Below are 19,273 nucleotides of genomic sequence, written 5' to 3'. Positions count from 1 at the left end.
CCTGCTGTTATGAACTTCAAAGAACCACAAGTTTGGTTCTCTATATCTGGTCTGATTAGAAAACACATTATCTCACAAAAACCAGTAAAAAATTGGATGAATAAAGAAAAAAAAAAAACTTAATTTTTACATCTACCAACAGAAGTGAATGACAAATTTAATTTAAAGTCATATTAATATTTTATTGCAATTATTGTTACAGGCAATTATTAAATTTGGTGTCCGTTCTTTTTTGGTCTCTTCAGAGTGTCTGGTAAATTCATCAGCATTTTGCCTGAAATTTTTTTCTTTTTTTCTTTCTTCAGCAATGCTTCTCCAACATCTCTATGCTCCAACTTTCTCAACATTTTCCTCATATCCACAGTATTCAAGCAGAACTTTAGAGCTTAGGTCTTTTCATATAGTACCAACTGTAGATTAGAATAGATAGATATCAATTCGTCTGCATACATTTTGTATTTTTGGAATAATATTCACCTTATTTCCAAAGCAGAAGTTTCTGGTTTACAACTCACCATGCAATTACTTACATTTTTGACACAGAAACAGAGTGAAGAGAGTTTGGTCAAAGAGAGCGCGAGTTTTGCTCTTCTGAAAAATATAAAAGAGGAAGATAAATTCACCACCTATATGTCTTATCCAATGTTCAGTGAGAACACAATCATTTTCACCATGATATATATGGTTTCAATATGAAGATAACAATAGCCTCCATGTATAATATCTCATGTCTTCCAAAGAAACCAAAGAATGTAAAACCTTATTTGGAGGATAGACCCTGGACAGTAGTTAGTTATACTCAAACAAAACAAACCGATAAGGATCCCTACTTTTCATTTCCTGAGAGAAGAATCAACTGTAAGCCCATAAGATTCAATATTTCCTCTTCCCCTGAATAGCAAAAATTTCTGCCATAGCTTCAGCTTTGCACAGAACTCTGTCTGTCAGCTCATTAAAAGAATTTCAATGGAATCAGAGAATCTATTCATGTTTTCTTTTTTAATGGTCATGTGCTTTTGTATCCTTTTTCCTGTCATAGCTGTTTAGCACAGCCTTTGTTTAGAACACAAAGAAAAGTGGAGGTGAAAATAAATGAAACAAAAAGTAAAGGTGATTTCCTTTATGCATGGAATGTGGATTCTAATATCCTAAACGTGGACAATTTTATCAGTTAGTAATTTTTTCATTAAAACTTGCAGAAATTCTGGAAAAAATACGAAATATACCCAAAAAGTTTAAATTGAAGATATTCATAGTTCATTATTATATCTAATTTTCATAATATTGGAGGGTCACTATATAAGTATAAAGCAACATTTAGCAAGACAGGAAACTGGATGCGACGAAATGGTTTGTTCATTATAGCTAGAGGTTTGTTATAGGTCTAGTCTGTTATAACACGGTTTGATCATATGTGGTTGTGGAATTTGCCAGCAATATAAAATAAATTAAGTAAGGTTTTTGCAGGAGCATAGTATTTTGCTGCAATATTGCTAAAGGAAATAATGATGAAATGAGCTAGGTAGACATTTTGTGTGCAGTTCTCTGGTTTTTTTTTTTTTTTTTTCAAGTGAAAACAGATCTATATGCACGGTGAGAATAGTGTAGTGGGGGGGGGAAGAAGGATTTTGGGAAAAAAGTACTTTTTTTAATGTATCACATAATCCTCATTTAATATTAAAGTTTGTAATTTAAATTGCTAAAGTATGTTTTCTTTTGATATGTTGATAATGTCTGCCTACCTATAATATTTATTAATAGCTGCCAGTCTTAAAAAAAAAAAAAAAAAAAAAAAAAACCCTAATAAGTAACTTTTTCACCTGCAAAATGCAAAATCGCCAAAATGCATTAAACAGGCTGTGTTAATATGTCAGTACTTTTTTTTTAACAAACATTTCAAAATATGCTTCTATTCATTGCTTTCAGGATGCTAATCCTACATGTGCCTCTTTTTAATGTCTACATGTGCCAGATACAACATCCCCAGCTTGGACATCTTACCCTGTAATTTAGCCAAACTAATTTATTTTTAAGAAGATTTATGGTGAATGTCTTAAAAACCAATATGTTTCGGTTATACACAATCTGAATCTAATACACAATAATTTTAATGTCTACAAACCCCCTGCTGCAGATTTTATAGCAGAATTCAAAATTAGCAAGCTGGAGAGATCTATTGAGATTCACAGGTAATGTTTCTCGCATTGCATTAAACAGTATAAGTTTCCTGCACTTTTTTTTTAAAAAAACAGACAGCAGGGTTGATGCACAATGCTTCCAGCTTGAAAGTGATATAACTACAATTCAGCTGACAGTCAAGCTTAAAATTTTTGTTAGATTCAAACCCTGATGCAATTATAAATGACCTAGTCTTCTATGATCACACTGCTTTATTTTTTTTTTAAATTTATTTCCAGTATTTATTTATTTATCTTCTAGCACTTTCTGATCATCATGTAGCAGGTACTGGAAATGCTTATAATAGTGTTATCACATATGCCAGGGGGGAGGAGGGGATTTTTAGAATGAATGAATAATGTACAGAATTTTTGTTGTTAGAAATTTTGGTACTCTTCTGTTATCAGGAGCAGATTCAAAGAACTGTATACATATATATATATTCATGTATGCATATGTATGTGTGTGTATGTACACAAATATATGCACATACATACATATACACATGCCATATATGTGTACATTTCTGAAGCTGATCCCAATAACAAAAGAGTACCGAAATTTTCTCTTTTGAATTTTTAAATGAGGTAAAAAATTATGGACACAGTAATTTAAAAATATACATACCTCTTGAATAAGGAATGTGCTGTATGTAGCACACCATTGATGGCATGAAAATCACCACTCTGAAAATGTGAAACCAGTTCCTGTAATAAATTTGGCCACTTTTCGGGAAAATCTTCTCTGCCAATAATACTAACAGCATCACTGAGCTAAAAACATTAAAATTTTATTATTTGTACATGCACTGGAAACTTATCAATCAATAAACAATCTTAAAATAAATTGTTCATCCAAAATGAAGATTTAAGAATTTATGTAAGAAATATCTTCTCTTGCATAAAATAATTTTTGCCAAAACTAAGAATATGACCAAAGGTCTGAGTCAAAGAGGCAACAAAATAGCTGTTTGAATGTTTTAATATACTATTGTGTACCTTGAAAATTTGTGAGAAAAACTGAAAGATGTAGTTATGTATTAAGTTTTATTTTATATGAATTAATTACTCGTAAGTATAATTTACAAACATTTTAATACAAAATTGTAACTAGAAGGTTTCATATTTTAATTCTTTAATTTGAATCAATCAGTAATACAAATAAATATGCTAGATAATTTAAAATGTTAAACCATATAATTATTTACATACCATGGCATGCAATATATGCTATTAAGAATATTTTTTATTAAATATAATAATGATCCAAATGCTCATAAAAATTATCATTTGACTATGCTAAACGTTATATCAATTAGATATATCATTTAAAATTAAATAGGATGAATGACTGACATTTATTACTTTTAAATCACTTTAACTGCAGTTAAAATTTGAAATAAATCTCAGAGTGCCTGCCACGAGGCATGAGAGCATTCTGAGAACAGGCTATTTATGAGGCTGCATGACAGATAAAAATCTTACATCCACTGTGATGGCAACATATGCCAAGCCATATAAATACTCTGATAGCATAATGTAATAGCTAAAACAAAATAAGAAAGGCTTGTTATAATATCTTTGATGTCAAAAATAACTAGATCTTAACATTAAATTTAAATAAAACATAAAAATTTATTATACAAATAAATAAATTAAATATGATTTAGAAAAAAAACGATAAGTAGAACAATTAATAATGTAATCAGAACAAAAAAATTATTAATTAGGACATAGTTTGTTAAATGGAAGTTGTTTGCTTAATTATTTTTAAATTTATTGTCTCTGTACTTTACAAGTAAAACTGCATTTTAAAATATCACACAATGTCATTTTTGATAAATTATTAATTTCCCTGTTTATAAATTAATAAAAATTTTATAATCAATATAAATGTAAATCAGTCTAAATGGTATATGCATGTTTATGACCATGGTTGCATCGTTCATGATCAAATAATACATATGAAATTATTAAATGATATTTCCTAGAAATCAAATCTAAAATAATTCTGCACATTAAATAGTTCTGGTTAAAAACTATAAAATAAAACAGCCTCAGTAAAAATCTATCACATACCTGCCGCTGGATCTGCTCAGAGCTTCTGAGCATCAATCCAACTATAAGCTGCTTGACAGCTCCTCGATCTACATCATGTATTTTATTCACACTATCTTCCGCCTGAGGAAAAAAAGATGTATTTTGAATTTCAACACACATCATAATAATACCCACAATAAATTAACAACTGAAGAAAAAATAAAGAGCGTCCAAAAAATAGAAAGCAATAAGAAAGAGAAAAACATTTAAATGTTCTCTAAATACCTCTGATGCTTACAGGGTTCGCATACATTTCTGCACAAGGATATTAAGTACTTTTAAGGACCATTAATGAAAAAAATTAAGGACCTACGAGCAAATGGGAATTGAATAAATTCAATTAAAAATATTATATCTATGCCTGAATGTGAGTAGGATGCATTATTATTAAACATAACTTAATTAATGTTTGAGAATAAAATTAATTTTATGAAATTTATCAAGTAGCATTAAATATTTTACACTCATAATAACTGGACATATTTGAAAGAAGATAAAAGACATTTTAGTTATGTTTTACTAACAGTTAACTTTTTTTTTAACGTCTCATTTTGTCACATTACTTGCTCAGTCTAGAGGTTTAGTAAATAGTAAGTAGATTTTACGTCAAGCAGCATAGGTTAAAATGAGCATTAAAATCATAATCAGCATGATTCAAAACAAAAGACTGGCTGTTGTCACCACTCCTGCTTGCTTATAGAGAGACCCGCTGATCAGAAAACAAACCTGAAAGGCCTGATGTAGGCACAGTTAGCAAGTTTTGAAAGTTAGCTGACCTCTGTCTGATGCTGTTAGTGTCGTAGCTTCGTGTAGAGTTTAAGGGGTTGTAACTCAGTTAATAAAGGTTCTATTAAGCCACTAAAGCATTCGCGGTGATAAGTTGTTTTGCATTAAGTCTCACTAGATGCAAAGAATAAGTTTCAAATTAACTTTTATATTTTACCTTGTGACCATGGTAAAGGTTTAACACGTTGAGCCCTGCGGCGAATTTGCTGTCCTTTCTGTTTAGCCGGCGGCAATATTGCAATCAAGCGGTGCAATATTGCTGACTTAAATTATTCATAAACCAGTGAAAGGCCAATAAAGAAAGTCCAGCTGCAACAAGGTTCAGTGCTAGCAGGAAAGCGAAAAATTGAAACGAGTGGCACCACAGATGGGTCCGGATACAACAAAGAAAGCCTTGGCAGATAGTCATTGTTATCCATCGACAACCACCCCAAGGAAGGTCGGAAGAGATCAGGACGAAGAATTATCATGGGCAGAATAGTCAATGTGGATACCACGTCGTTCCAGCAATCAAGGAAGTACAAAATTAAATTTAAAGACCCACAGGAAACCAAAGAAGGGTCAAGTACCAGAATTTACAATCCATGAGGAAGTCAGCCCGATTCATCGCCATAGGAAAGAAAAGGAAAGAATTTCCTGCAGAAAATACCAGGCGCCCGAGGAGAAAAATTAAAGTGCAGAACCTAAGATGTCCCACCTGGGAAAAATTCTGACAGAAAAGAATGAAGGATTATAAAAAGCAAAAATATAAGTGAAAATTTTCTTTGCTTGCTTATTTAGAATTCAATTTATATCATGTTGTTCAAAGTTGCTTTTCTCAAATGAGAACAAGTTAAATGCTGTTAAAAGCAAGAATTTTGAATTCGCAAGTTTGCGAGAAAGTATATTGTAAATATCTTTTAGTCGGAAAGACTTGAAATTAGGATGAAAATTGTTGTAAACTTGAACTTAAAATTAAATTTTAGGAAAAGATTGTAAATTAGGTATAGCAACTGTGTAACATGTGATGTAAAATGAATTTAAAATTTTATATTAAAGGTGTAAAAATGTTTGTGCTGAAAGTAAAATTTTAAATGTTGATTGCAAAAGTGCTTTAGTTGTTTAAACGAACAATTGGAGAGAAAGGTCTCGTGTGTCAAAATCTAATAACTCGTGGAGTGTGGTTAGTTGTTCGTGGTAACACAGGACACACTCATGTCATAAATTTCTGGAGAGCATGGGGGGATGAGTTAAAATGTGTATGAATGAAATCTGTTTGAGGGCCAAATAATGCAATAAAATGTAATTGGAAATATTTCTTAGAAAGAGTGTAATAATGCTTTTTCTTCCCAGATATTTTGGAAGGATCAAAGTATGTATCACAGCGACATCAAAATGTATGTACTGAGGAAGAAGCTCTGTAAAATAATTTTATTTATCTTAACTTTAGATCATTCGTAAAGTTCGTCCGAAAGGAAAGTTAAAAGTTTTGTCAATAATGAAACTGAATTAAGAATTCAAGAGTGTAGGGTTTATATTTATTTTAAGTTTAAACTATCTTTCCTGTCAAGCCTTACTTTCCCCTGGAATTGCCAATGCCAGAGTATGTAAATTTTAGTACAACGCACAAAGTATTCAAAATAGTCAGCGGAAGTATTCTGAGTTAAATAGAAGGGAAACGAGTTCGAAATTGTGCTTTCTTGCTTCACAAGCGTGGAGGTGGCTAGGTAGAAATTGAAGAACCACGCGTTTCGGCCTGTGTGCTTGCCTCGGCACATAGTTAAATCTTTCAACGTAATATTCAGAAGTTTGCTGAATTATCAGTGGTATCTTAGAATGCGGTTAGGTTAGTTACGTTAGACAGCCTCGTAGGTAGTCACTTGTTATTGTTCATTTTTAGTTTCTTATTTTTATTTTACCGCCGGGTCGGCGTAGTTTGTGAGCGTCAAGAGCACACATCTGTAATTTCTAAAGTTGAATAAAAAGGGATTTAAACCCTTCTCAAGACTTTGTGTACTTTCCAGTTCATAGCAATCACCACTATTGTTGCGTGCAGGTTGGGGCCGCGCAACATTACATTGGCGCCCGAACACTTGTCGAACTGAAATGGCCGAAAACTGGATGGAAGCTGCTGGACAACAACAAGAAACGGCAAGCCAATTGGAAGGATTTGGATACCTGGTCCAGACAATGAGAGCGTCAATCAAGCCAAACGTCAATTTCGACGGAAAAAATTCGGTGGCGATATTTCTAGAAGGCCTCGAAAATCACTTCCAGCTCTACCCTGTGCCTGAAAGACAAAAAGTTGCCATTGCCACATCTGCACTAAGAGGACAGGCCTCGCTATGGTGGAAGAATATAGACAAATTTTTATTAGGGGAATTCGGAGGCCAGATATATACTTTTGAAAATTTCAAAAAATCGTTATTAAAGGCCTTCCCCATGGTGAAAGATCGAGCAAAGCTAGAAGCTGAACTGTATAGTTTTTATCAACGGGATATAGAAGAGTTGACGTACTTTATTCTGCGAAAAATTAAACTGACGGATATGCTGTATGGGAAGAAACCCGATGCGGAGATTAGTGAAATAATCTTGCCAAGATTGCTACCTGCTGTTCAAGATTACTTCGAAATTAGAAACCCAAGCACATTGCAGGAACTCTTCGAATTGGCGGTCAAGTTCCAAAATCGCAGAATAGCGGAAAAAGCTAGAGGGGCATTTTCCAAAGTATCCGAAGGCAATCTTCAAATGAGCAGACCAGAAATGTAAACCGCTCTTATGTGGGAAAGAGCTATCAAGCTAACTCATCAAAGCTCGAAGGTCAAGGCCCAAAAAGGAAATTTGAAAACAACCATCCCCGTACCCAGAAGGCAGAAGTTGAAAGGAAAGCTTTAAACGAGTAGAGGGGCCTGTGAAAGTGAGGGTCCAGACCCCGGAAAATCCTCAAGAAGATACTTAAATACGGTCGTCGTAAAAAACTCACAATTGCCAATTATACAAGCCCTGGTTGGCGATGTACCAGTAGAAGCCCTCATCGATACAGGAGCAGAAGGTAATTTTATGAGTGATATTTTTTTTAAGAATAATTTTAATAGGTTACGATTATTTAAAAATAAAAACACAGAAATCATAGCAGCGCAAGGACAAACTTGTCAATGTATTGGAAAATTATCTTTAAAAATACAGGTTCAGAACGAAAGCCTTAAAGTATTAATTTTTGTAGTACAAAACTTGCAAAGTCCACTTATTTTAGGTATGGAGTTTTTAAAAGCCGCGAAGGCCAAACTGAATTTTCAGGAAAGTTCTATTGTGCTGGAGATGGATCGGAGGGTGGTGGAACCAGTGGAACAACCGCAAGTCGACCTTAGCCATTTGAATGACTATGAAAGCCAAGCCATCCAGCAAGTGGTGAGTACTTTTTCAAACTTGTTTTCAGAACGGCCTGGTAGTTGTCAAATTATTACGCATGATATTCAGTTAATTGCCGACAAACCCTGTAGAACTAAACCTTACCGCTATGATAAACAGAAAGAACAAATCATCGAAGAACATATTCAGGAAATGTTAAAGAACCAGATAATAACGCCCATAAATAGTGAGTACGCGAGTCCAGTCGTACTATGTAGGAAAAAGAACGAGGGCTTGGAGGTTTGCTATCGATTACAGGAAACTTAATAGTGTTACTAAATTTCCAGTTTACCCTTTGGCGGTTATAGAGGAAATTATAAGAAAGATTAAGACTACGAGATACATGACTAAGTTGGACTTAACGTCTGGCTACTATCAAATAGCTATGAGACCCGAAGACATACATAAAACTGCGTTTATAACAAAATCTGGCACTTATGCATGCCCTTTGGGTTGTGTGGGGCCCCGTCAACATTCCAGAGAGCTACGGACATTGTTCTAAAGCCTGTCCTAGGAAAATCGACTTTAATCTATCTAGATGATATAATTATAACGAGTAGTACGTTGGAACAACATATTAAAGACCTAGAAGAAGTTTTCAAATTATTAAAAGAGGCCGGTCTTACAATTAACGCCTCAAAATACAAGTTCGCAACTAAAGAACTTAAATATCTCAGTTATAAAATTTCGCAAAAGGGTTCAAAAATAAAAGCCATCAAGAATTTCCCACCTCCCAACACCGCCAAGAAACTTTCTTCTTTCCTTGGGTTATGTTCTTATTATCGGTCATTCATAAAAGATTTTGCTAATATTGTTGAACCCTTGTTAGTAATTAAAAGAAAGAAAAGTAAAATCACATGGACAGCAGAAGCAAATACTGCATTTGAAAGGTTAAAAGAAGCGCTCATCAATGCCCCTGTTTTCAAATTCCCGGAGGGGGACGAAAACCTGGAAATTGCAGCAGATGTGTCGGACTATGCTGTAGGTGCTGTTCTCATGCAAAATGGCCATCCTTTGGCATTTTTTAGTAAAACGTTGAACCCTACACAAAGGAATTATACAGCTACAGAGAGAGAAACATTAGCCGTATTAATGGCTGTACACAAACTTCGAGTTTATTTTGGCAAAGCGCCAGTAACAGTCTTTTCGGATCATGCGGCTGTTGGTAGACTTTACTCGGGAAAAAAGCCTAACGCCCAGGTTAATAAGATGGGCTTTAAAACTTCAAGAATATAATCTCATAATTAAATATAAACCGGGTAAGGAAAACAATGTAGCTGACGCACTTTCTTGTATAAAACTGGACGATGAAGGAAATGAACTCAAATGCGCTGTGTTGACTTCAAAAATTTTAGATTCTAGAGAAACAATTGTTGCTGATCCTGAATTTGGAAGTATCTATGCATATATGAAAGACCCCGAAAGCTTTGAGCACATAGACATCGATGCAATAAGAAATAGAGCAGAAAACCATGAAATAATAGATAATTTATTATTTTATACGAAAACAACAAACGAAAATCTCGAGTACAAACAAGTCATCCCAGCGTCGCTTCGATTAAGCATTTTGAAGGAATTACATGACGCGAAAACAACGGGTAATTTAGGGGTCAGAAAGACTTTAAAAAGGGTACGCGAGGCGGTATATTTCCCGCAATTATATAAAATAGTAACTGCGTATGTCAGGTCCTGCAATCAATGTCAGTTAATAAATGATATAAATTACAGCCCGGCCGGGTACTTAAATAGCATTCGCGCTACATTTCCGAATGAAATTTTAGGCATAGATCTTCTTGGTCCTTTCCTCCAGAGTGAGTTAAATAAAAATCATTTTCTTTTAGTAATTGTAGATCATTTTTCAAAATGGATAGAAATTGTTCCACTTAAACACGCGTCAGCCAAAACAGTCGCAGATGCATTCTTACACAGATACATTTTAAAATACGGTGCACCGATAAAAGTCATTAGCGATAACGGTAAACAATTCGTTAGCCAAATATTTGAAAACATTTCCACTGGACTTGGCATACGCCATATCAAAATGGTTCCGTATAGACCACAGGCAAACATAGCAGAAAGAGTTAATAAAAATATTGTAAAAATAATTCGAAGTTATGTTAGCACACATCACAAGCGCTGGGATGGCTACATAAATGAGTTAGCTTATGCTTTAAGAACGGCAAATCACGATACTACGGGAAAAACTCCAGCAGAATTATTTTTAGGACGGAAGTTAATTACGCCATTAGATAAATTATTCTTTGTGCAACAAAGAGAGCAAAAATTTAAACAAAAAGATGTGCAAAAACTCATTGACCAGGCAGTTAAAAGCTCGGATATGGCAAGAAATAGACGAAAATTATACTATGATAGAAAACGCTGTGAAGCAGATTTTAAAGTTGGGGATAAAGTGCTGAAGCGGAAATTTTCTTCATCAAGTGCCCCAGACCATTTTACTGCAAAGTTAGCTCCAAAATTTGAAGGCCCCTATATAATTCAGGAAATCAAGGGAGTCGTATTGTACCTTAAGAACGAGAGAGGGGAAATCTGTAAAGCAAGTCCCGATCAGGTGAAAAAATATTATAATCAAAATAATTTTGAAATCCTTAAAAGTTTCTTGCAGGACTCAAGCGTAAAAGAAGTGGAAGGTCAAGAAGAACCGTCGCCCGTTCCACCACCCAAGAAGCAGAGAACTGAAGAGAAACCTAGCCCTTCTACATGTCATGCGACGGTACCGATAAGAAGAAATGAAAAAGTTCAGATTCCAGCATTTAAGAAATACAAGAAAGCAACGCTGCCGCGTAAAGAGGAAAAGACCAGTTACAACGTATCGCAGTAGAAATTCTGCATCGAGGAAAACGCTTCCAGGGCCAGAGAGTTAGGTGCGAACAAGGCCGCCGTTCCCGAGAACGAAAAGACAGCAAGAGGAACGAAAAGACCACCACCAACAGAAGAAATTCAGGCATGATTCCAGACCGGAGAACGCCAAGACCAGCTGTCCAAGCGCAAAACGGAAAAGACAGCAACCCGACGACTACCACTCCAAGAGGCCAGCATACAGAGGGCGAAAAAGAAAAAAACAACATGGATGAAACTCGAAGGACACAAAGGAGACGACTGACGTCAATGAATTCCATATCGTGGGAGCAGTTCTGCCAGAAGAGGATGTCGGAGTTCCAATCATCGAAAACTCAAAGATAAGTTAAAATCTTCTATAATTTTTTTTTTCTTTTGTTCCGAAATGTTATGCGTAAATACGAAGTTCTATGTTTTGACGGAAGTCAATTTGTGTCGGTTGAGACTTAGTTTTGTTTTACTTTATTTAGCTAAGGCAAAAGTATTATTTTCTTTAAGTACAAAATCTAAGAACAAGCAGTTTCTGTTGGTCGAAAGACTAATTCTGTTATGTTAAAGACAAAATTTGGCCGAAGATAAAAATAACTTCGTATTCTTGTATTAATAAGAATTTTAGTTTCAGTGCCGCCAGCTTGGCGAAGAATGAGTAAAGTAAAAATTTATTTTCTCTTATTCATTTTATGGTAAATTGTAAAAATCATATGTATTAAAATTTTGTAAATATACGTAAATACTTGAAAGTTATGTAAAAGTAGAATTTAGTCTAGAAGCATAAAATTTTAGATGCTAAAAGTAAATGCTTAAAAGCAATGAATTCAAAATTTAAGTATTAAACTGTAGATAAAATGATGCTTTAGAGCAAAAGCTTGCATGTCTAAAGATGAATGAGGGGGAAATTTAGAATGAATGTGTTTTGTAGGGTTCTCCACCTACACTTGAATTTTAAGAATGTTAAAATAGCTCATCGAGTTTTAGAATGTCGAGTAAGGTGTGTCCATTTGGTCGTTGAATTCTAACAAATCATTGTGGTTAGGGGAAGTGTTGCAATACTAAAACACGAATATTCCCGTTTGACACCACACATGGTGGAGAGCCAGGGTAAAGTTAAATTCATGTTTGAATACTTGAATGAATGTGAATTAAGCAGTAATTAAGGAAAATAAATCGATCAAAAACAAACTTTATTCAGTGTCAAGAAAGTGTAAATTATAATGTATTTAGAAAGATACTGATACTTATTCCTTCCAGATGCTGGAAGGAAGAGAACAGATTGATTCCTGAAGTCCAGGAAAGGTTGCTGTAAGAAGAGAGGGTTAAATAAGTATCTACAGAAATTTATTCTAACTTTTGTGAGAAAACAGTTTTTTTATGTAAACGAGGCTCTTAAATTTTAGTTCAGAATCGTGGAAACTTTTCCACAGGTCGTTTCTAGGACCTGCTTCCAAGTTTACCAAATTCTGGCAGCGGCAAATGTAGGGTTTATATTTATTTTAACTAACATTTATTTTAAGTTTAAACTATGTTTCCTGTCAAGCCTTACTTTCACCTCGAATTGCCAATGCCAGAGTATGTAAATTTTAGTAGAACGCGCAAAGTATTCAAAATAGTCAGCGGAAGTATTCTGAGTTAAATAGATGGGAAACGAGTTCGAAAGTGTGCTTTCTTGCTTCACAAGCGTGGAGGTGGCTAGGTAGAAATTGAAGAACCACGCGTTTCGGCCTGTGTGCTTGCCTCGGCACATAGTTAAATCTTTCAATGTAATATTCAGAAGTTTGCTGAATTATCAGTGGTATCTTAGAATGCGGTTAGGTTAGTTACGTTTAGAGAGCTTCGTAGGTAGTCACTTGTTATTATTCATTTTTAGTTTCTTATTTTTATTTTACCGCCGGGTCGGCGTAGTTTGTGAGCGTCAAGAGCACACATCTGTAATTTCTAAAGTTGAATAAAAAGGGATTTAAACCCTTCTCAAGACTTTGTGTACTTTCCAGTTCATAGAAGTCACCACTATCGGTGCGTGCAGGTTGGGGCCGCGCAACATTACAAGGTTATAAGAAGTTAAACTTTGAATTGTTAGGAAGGTTTCTACAATTTAAACTCTTAATAAGGTCCTTGTGAGACCTTTTTCTTCAAATAATTAAATTCTGGTAGGGAAAGATATAAGGTATATCTTAATTTTATAACAATTATTTTAAGTTTATAGCAGAAGTGGAGGCTTTGTTGTACACCCTGAGAAAAAGGCCATCTGTGAATCTTTATTTTGAGCAATAATGGGTAATTAACCTTTCTTGAGTTTATGTTTATGTTCTCGCACTTAAGCAATTATTTGCTTAGTTCTAGGTTCTTCAACACATGGCTAATAGATAAAAGGGAGGAACATTACATCCTTCTTGTACAGCATAGATACAATAACATGTATTGCCATTCTTATGTTACTTCCTTGTTCGATTTAAAATGCATTTTACTGAGATTATATATTTTTATTTTAACTATGCTTTATTGTATTATGTTTTGGAGGCCATTTTACTGGGAAAGGTGTAGGACATACACAGGAATATTGCTAAGAAGTAGCCTGCAATATATTTTTACCTTGATTTGTAAATTTATCAGCTATTTTGGGTTTTCATCCGCAGAGAACCCGTTGGCGCCGTTCCATTTTTACTCGCCAAGCTCACGTTTCAGCGACGATGAGGCGAGCCGTAAACGTGATTTTTAGTGCATGTAAATTCTAGTTAGCAGACTAAACAATATATTAAGCATATGGTAGTAAAAATTCACAGATAATAAGCATGTAGATGTAAAACTAACAGGTTAAACGTGATATACAGAAATAAATTGATGTTAAATTTAAACAGAAATTAATTATTAAATTATTAACTTTTGTTATGAATTATGCTGATTATGATACTTCTCATTTTAACCTATGCCATTTGACATAAAATCAACCTGCTACTTACTAAACCTTAAACCGCTAGCCTGACCAAGTATGTGACATTATGAGACATAAAAAAAAGTTACATAAAGTTAGTAAAATGTAAATGTCACTTCTTTCAAATATACCCAACTATTATAAGAGTAAAATATTTAATGCTACTTGATCAATTACTTAAAGTTTATTTCATTTTCAAATTTATTAATAATCATGTTAATTCATGTTTAGTAATAATACATACTACTTATGGATCTATTTTATTTTTAGGATGGTATTACAAATGTGAAATGCAGGCATCGCTAATATTTTTAATTGAATTTATTCAGTTCGCATTTACTCATAGGTCCTGGATTTTTTTTCATTAATGGTCCTTAATTTCTGTGTGCAGAAATGTGTCTTCCTCTGAAAGGTTATTGTAAGAAAAGCATTAACAATATATTGTTACAATTTTACGCCATAAAAATTGATTTATTATCATAATTTCAGTTGACAATAAACAATAATAAAAATAAAAGCATTACTTAATTATTTAAAATGCACATTTTTGCAGAGTACGAAAACGAATTATTTGAGCGTTTCGAAACCTCATGGTTCTGCGTGCGTACAGCTGTTAATAATTAAGAACACAACGTGAAGAGCCGTGTTACAAATTAGCATTCACCCCTCCCGCTTTATTTTCTTCCTTTCATCCCGAATCGAGAACCGAAATCTATCTATTCGTTGTTAAAAAATTAAGAAAAAAAAGTAATAAATAAAAGAAGAATAATAGAAATCTGCAAATGGGAAGAACCACAGTGATAACGGAACAAAATGGACGCAAGATGAATGGTTGCAACAAGCGGATAGGTTGAATCCGCTGGGTTACCAGATTTTAACTATTATCGCCAAATTTGGCAATGTTTACATTCACCGGGTTCTCTCCGGAAGTGCTTCCGCTATTTTTTTAATTTTTCATTTTTTTCCCTATTTTCATTTCAAACACATGTTCTAAACTTGTATTTTTTATTTTACTGCTTAAAACATGTATTCTTAACTTTTATTTTCAATATTACTCTTTAAAACACTTTTCTTGGCTTTGAAAACAGGCTTTTGCATGGCTTGGTTATAGGGTTTCCCTTAATTCAATTAAGCAGTTATTCAAATTTTTTTTATCTTTTCTGAAGTCCTTCCCCACGTATTTCCTAACCAGGATGCAAATTTAAAGTTAAGTGAGTATTTAAGTGGGTGAATCTTGGGAGTTTATTCAGACCCTGTTTTTGCTAGGCAGTACACATTGCAAGTCTATCCTTGATGTTACGTCATTTTGAATATTTAAATATTTAGCATGTTGAGTGGGTTGTTGAGTCAACCTAGTTAGCCTTAACTTAAAAGTGTTAGTCCAGCACTATGTTTTAGCATCAAATTTATTGTGTAACAATTCTTAAGTTCCACTGCAAGTTGTCAGTCAGTGTTATTGTAAGCATAAAATATGTGCCTTTTTCTGTTCAGAGTTTGAATAATAAAGAGTTATTTTTACCCTTCTGTGCTGGTTTTCGTTACGGCTGTGCGAGAAGTTGCCAGGTTCGTTAGTAGAGTTTATGTGGCCAGAGTAAACAAACATACATAGTGACTTTTCGTTAGTGACAAGACACAACACTGAACACTCATGTCATAACAGAATAAATTTTTGAAGAGCATGGGGGAAAATGAGTTAAAATGTATATGAATGAAATCTGTTTCAGATTCATGCTTATGTCAACTAATGGTCATCAGCGTGATCTTATAAGTAAGCTGTTTTATTTAAGTCAAAATCTTCAAGGGGGGACATATAATTTCAGGAATATTATTTAACCTTTTTATAAAAATAAATAAATGATTGAACATACCACTCTCCAGTTCCTTTTTACATAGTTTTTAAAAGTAATAGCACCAGCTATTCTTATGGTTACATCAACATCAGATTTGTCAACTAAAGTTAACAGAAGAACAGGATAATTCTGATTTGCTTCTACAGACTCTAGAAATTTTTCAGCTGTAAAAGAAAATTAAAGACAAAATTTGAAATACTAAGACAGCAAAGAATCCTTGGAAAACAAATATAACATGCTATTTTTAAAAAAACCATAAAAAATAAAATTAAAAAAATCTGTTAACCAAGTTGCATAAAGAAAGCACTAAATTACTAATATTCATTAAAAACTACACAAAAACAAATAAAAATGCTATGATATAACTTACCAGGTCGCCGTACTGAAGGATTGGGATTCAAAGTTTGCTGCAAGTATCCCACTAATGTGTTTAGGTTGTTCTCATTCACTTCCATTCTAAATATACAAACAGAGGGGAGGGGAAAATCTTATTTAAAAAAAAACTACTTTTTATAAATTCTATTAATAGTACTTTCATCTAAAATTATACACCCATTTATTCCCATGAACTGACTTCTAACAAATAATAATATATTTTTTTTAAAAAGAACAAATTATCATCTAAGATACAACAGAATACTAAAAAGATATCTTCTGCACTTCATATGTCATTAAATGTCAAAGAGGAAACCGCAGTCAATTAAAAGAAATAACATATATCTACATTTAATTATTAAAAGGTACACGTTATCTTCAATAAAATGTATGGCCAATTTTACATAATATACAAACAACTAGAGTAAAATGGTATGATGCCTAAGCATCTAATCTTGAAATTAACTTGGTCGAACATTATGCACTTAAGCTTATATATACATTCAGGACTGAACAGAATAATATTGAGATTTTACAGTCACAAAATGCAAAAGTATAGATCTGTAAATTTAAAATAAGAAATGTAGCATCTTGCTCGTTGTCAATAACTCCACTATTATCAAACTGACATATAGCAAATAATATTGAATGTTATTTTAATACACTTACAAAATCATACGACAACTACTTATTATTCTCCCACAGTAATAATTAAGCTGTAATTTTTCTGAGGTTCAATATTTTCAACTATGCAGAAATTGCCCATAAAACTATCATATTGGCTTGAATATTAAATGTTTCTCTACAATCTTAGATATACAGCTTGATATTTAGAAATATATATTATGTTAGTTTATATATTAAATTGTTAGTAAAATATATATTATAATGTTAAATACAAATTGCACATAAAATGTTTCACTAGAAATCACATTCTAGAATCTTAGATGCACAGCTTGATATTTAAAAATACATACTATGTTAGTTTATCATTTATTTTTAACTTTTATGCTGTTTACTCAGTTAACTAACATATTTATTTTGGCAAATCTACATGTGTGCGGGCATTCTGTTAACGAGACAAGTGATTTCAGTAATGGTAGGTATGAAGAGAAATGATAATTGTCATGGAATATACTACCATACACCACATTCAGTCACTGGAAATTATGGCAGGATTTGATATTAAGAGGAAAGGGAAAACAGTGGTTTAATTGATCGCTGATTTTGTTCACAGGTTAGCTCATCATGCCTACAACAAGCACTGTCGGTAAACTCATACACTGCTGCCAGTATTATGCAAATAGACATTGCCATCATGTACAATGCATTACATGTGGTAAATTTAAAAGCACCAAACCAAGGTTACACAGAAAGCAAGTTATTACAGGTTCACTGTAACGTTTGAACAGGAATACTTGGCGACTATCTGTTAGGGCATCTTCTACATAGCATCTCAATGCCACTCTGTAAGTTAGTTTTCTGAAGTATATCCTCATTAACATGATTTTGAATCAACATACACCTTAAGCAAAGCAAACCTTGATGTCCTTCATATACCTTTACTAGTTAATTAACTGTGGTCAGATAGCCTTAATTGCGATTAAGAAGAAAACAAAACCAAATTTATTAAATTATACTAAAAAGTTCATAATCATGGAAAATTCGAAGAATTTTTACAAATGGTCGGATATTCTGCGTCATCATTTGGACAGCCTTCGCAAAAAATATCACAACACGCGACTACAAAAGAAATTGAGAATAATTTTGTCAACAAATGTGTAAAGCAAAACAGGAAGATTACAATTAATTTGGTAGTTTTTACTATAACTCTTATAGTAAAAACTTTACAAATCATAATCATTTATCTTAATACAATACATTAATAATTAAACAAAATTTAGCGAATCAATATTTTAGTTATCTCATAGCGTAGACCATACAAAGTACCAGAAGCCGGTTAAGACATGTCGATATTTAAAAGGAATAAGATATATGTATTTTAAATTTTAAAAGTAATTATTACATACTTTAGTAGTTAATACGGATGAAGCTTAATGGAAAAGAACACTGAATGTAATTCTAAATAAAGCAGAATGAACAACAGTTAAATGTTAACATTTCAAATGCAATCCACGATGAAAGAATAGGACAGTTGCGGTTAAAGATGATCATAGTCTGTCTTTCTAGATTTATTTTTCTTTTAAACCGCTGAGCACAACTATTAAATTCATTTGCTTAAAGTTAATAAAAATTAAAAGCATAAAAAGAAATGCATTCACTTTTGAAATTTGAAAGACCGTCTATTGCGAAGAAAAAACTAATTTTGTGCGTTCTTTCTAACATTATCTCCAGAAACTCGGAATAAAAACACAAAGAATGTCTAAACACAAAGAATACATATTCTTTGACAAACACTCTTTTCTCATTCCATGATGCACTGTTTTAGTGTTTTTTAAACCAAGGGGTCAGACTAGAAGGTAAGATTAAAACTTCTAAGATTGAAGAACTCTTCAGAAAACAGGCTTTTATAGCTCTTATGAATAGTATTTTTCCTTGCCACATAACATGACTCGGTAGAGTTTGTGTATTGAAAATGGCCTGTGATCGTAGTTTTCCAATAGTTGTACACATCAAATCGACGAGAACCGTCAGATATGAAAGATGCTATAAATCGTGAAGTTATACAGACTCTTTCTGCGATATTACTTTCGTCATCGTTGTCAATGATCTCCTGCATGCAATGTGTTAAAGTGTACGGAGGTGTTCACTTTGAAACCATATAATTCCAAAGTTGTTTTCCCTCTTTTTTCATG

The 19,273-nt window shown here is 33.2% G+C and overlaps 1 protein-coding gene across 1 annotated transcript in view; it reads right to left on the bottom strand.

The window, feature by feature from the left end:
* The window catches only part of Cse1 (chromosome segregation 1), a 133,905-nt gene extending 115,278 nt beyond the window's left edge, over window positions 1-18,627 (bottom strand). Inside the window, exons 1-5 of the mRNA XM_085808301.1 lie at window positions 18,488-18,627; window positions 16,453-16,538; window positions 16,101-16,246; window positions 4,257-4,358; window positions 2,806-2,951 (exon numbers count right to left, since the gene is read on the bottom strand). Coding sequence (XP_085664427.1) covers window positions 2,806-2,951; window positions 4,257-4,358; window positions 16,101-16,246; window positions 16,453-16,537 — 479 coding nt within the window. The 5' untranslated portion in view covers window position 16,538; window positions 18,488-18,627. The remainder of the gene's footprint in view (window positions 1-2,805; window positions 2,952-4,256; window positions 4,359-16,100; window positions 16,247-16,452; window positions 16,539-18,487) is intronic.
* Window positions 18,628-19,273: the final 646 nt, after the last annotated feature.

The sequence above is a fragment of the Stegodyphus dumicola genome, chromosome 1 (genome assembly GCF_044657685.1).
Source record: "Stegodyphus dumicola isolate Sdum_Otavi_A_Nest chromosome 1, ASM4465768v1".
In the NCBI taxonomy this organism is placed as follows: Eukaryota; Metazoa; Arthropoda; class Arachnida; order Araneae; family Eresidae; genus Stegodyphus; species Stegodyphus dumicola.
This window is presented reverse-complemented; position numbering and strand designations above follow the sequence as displayed.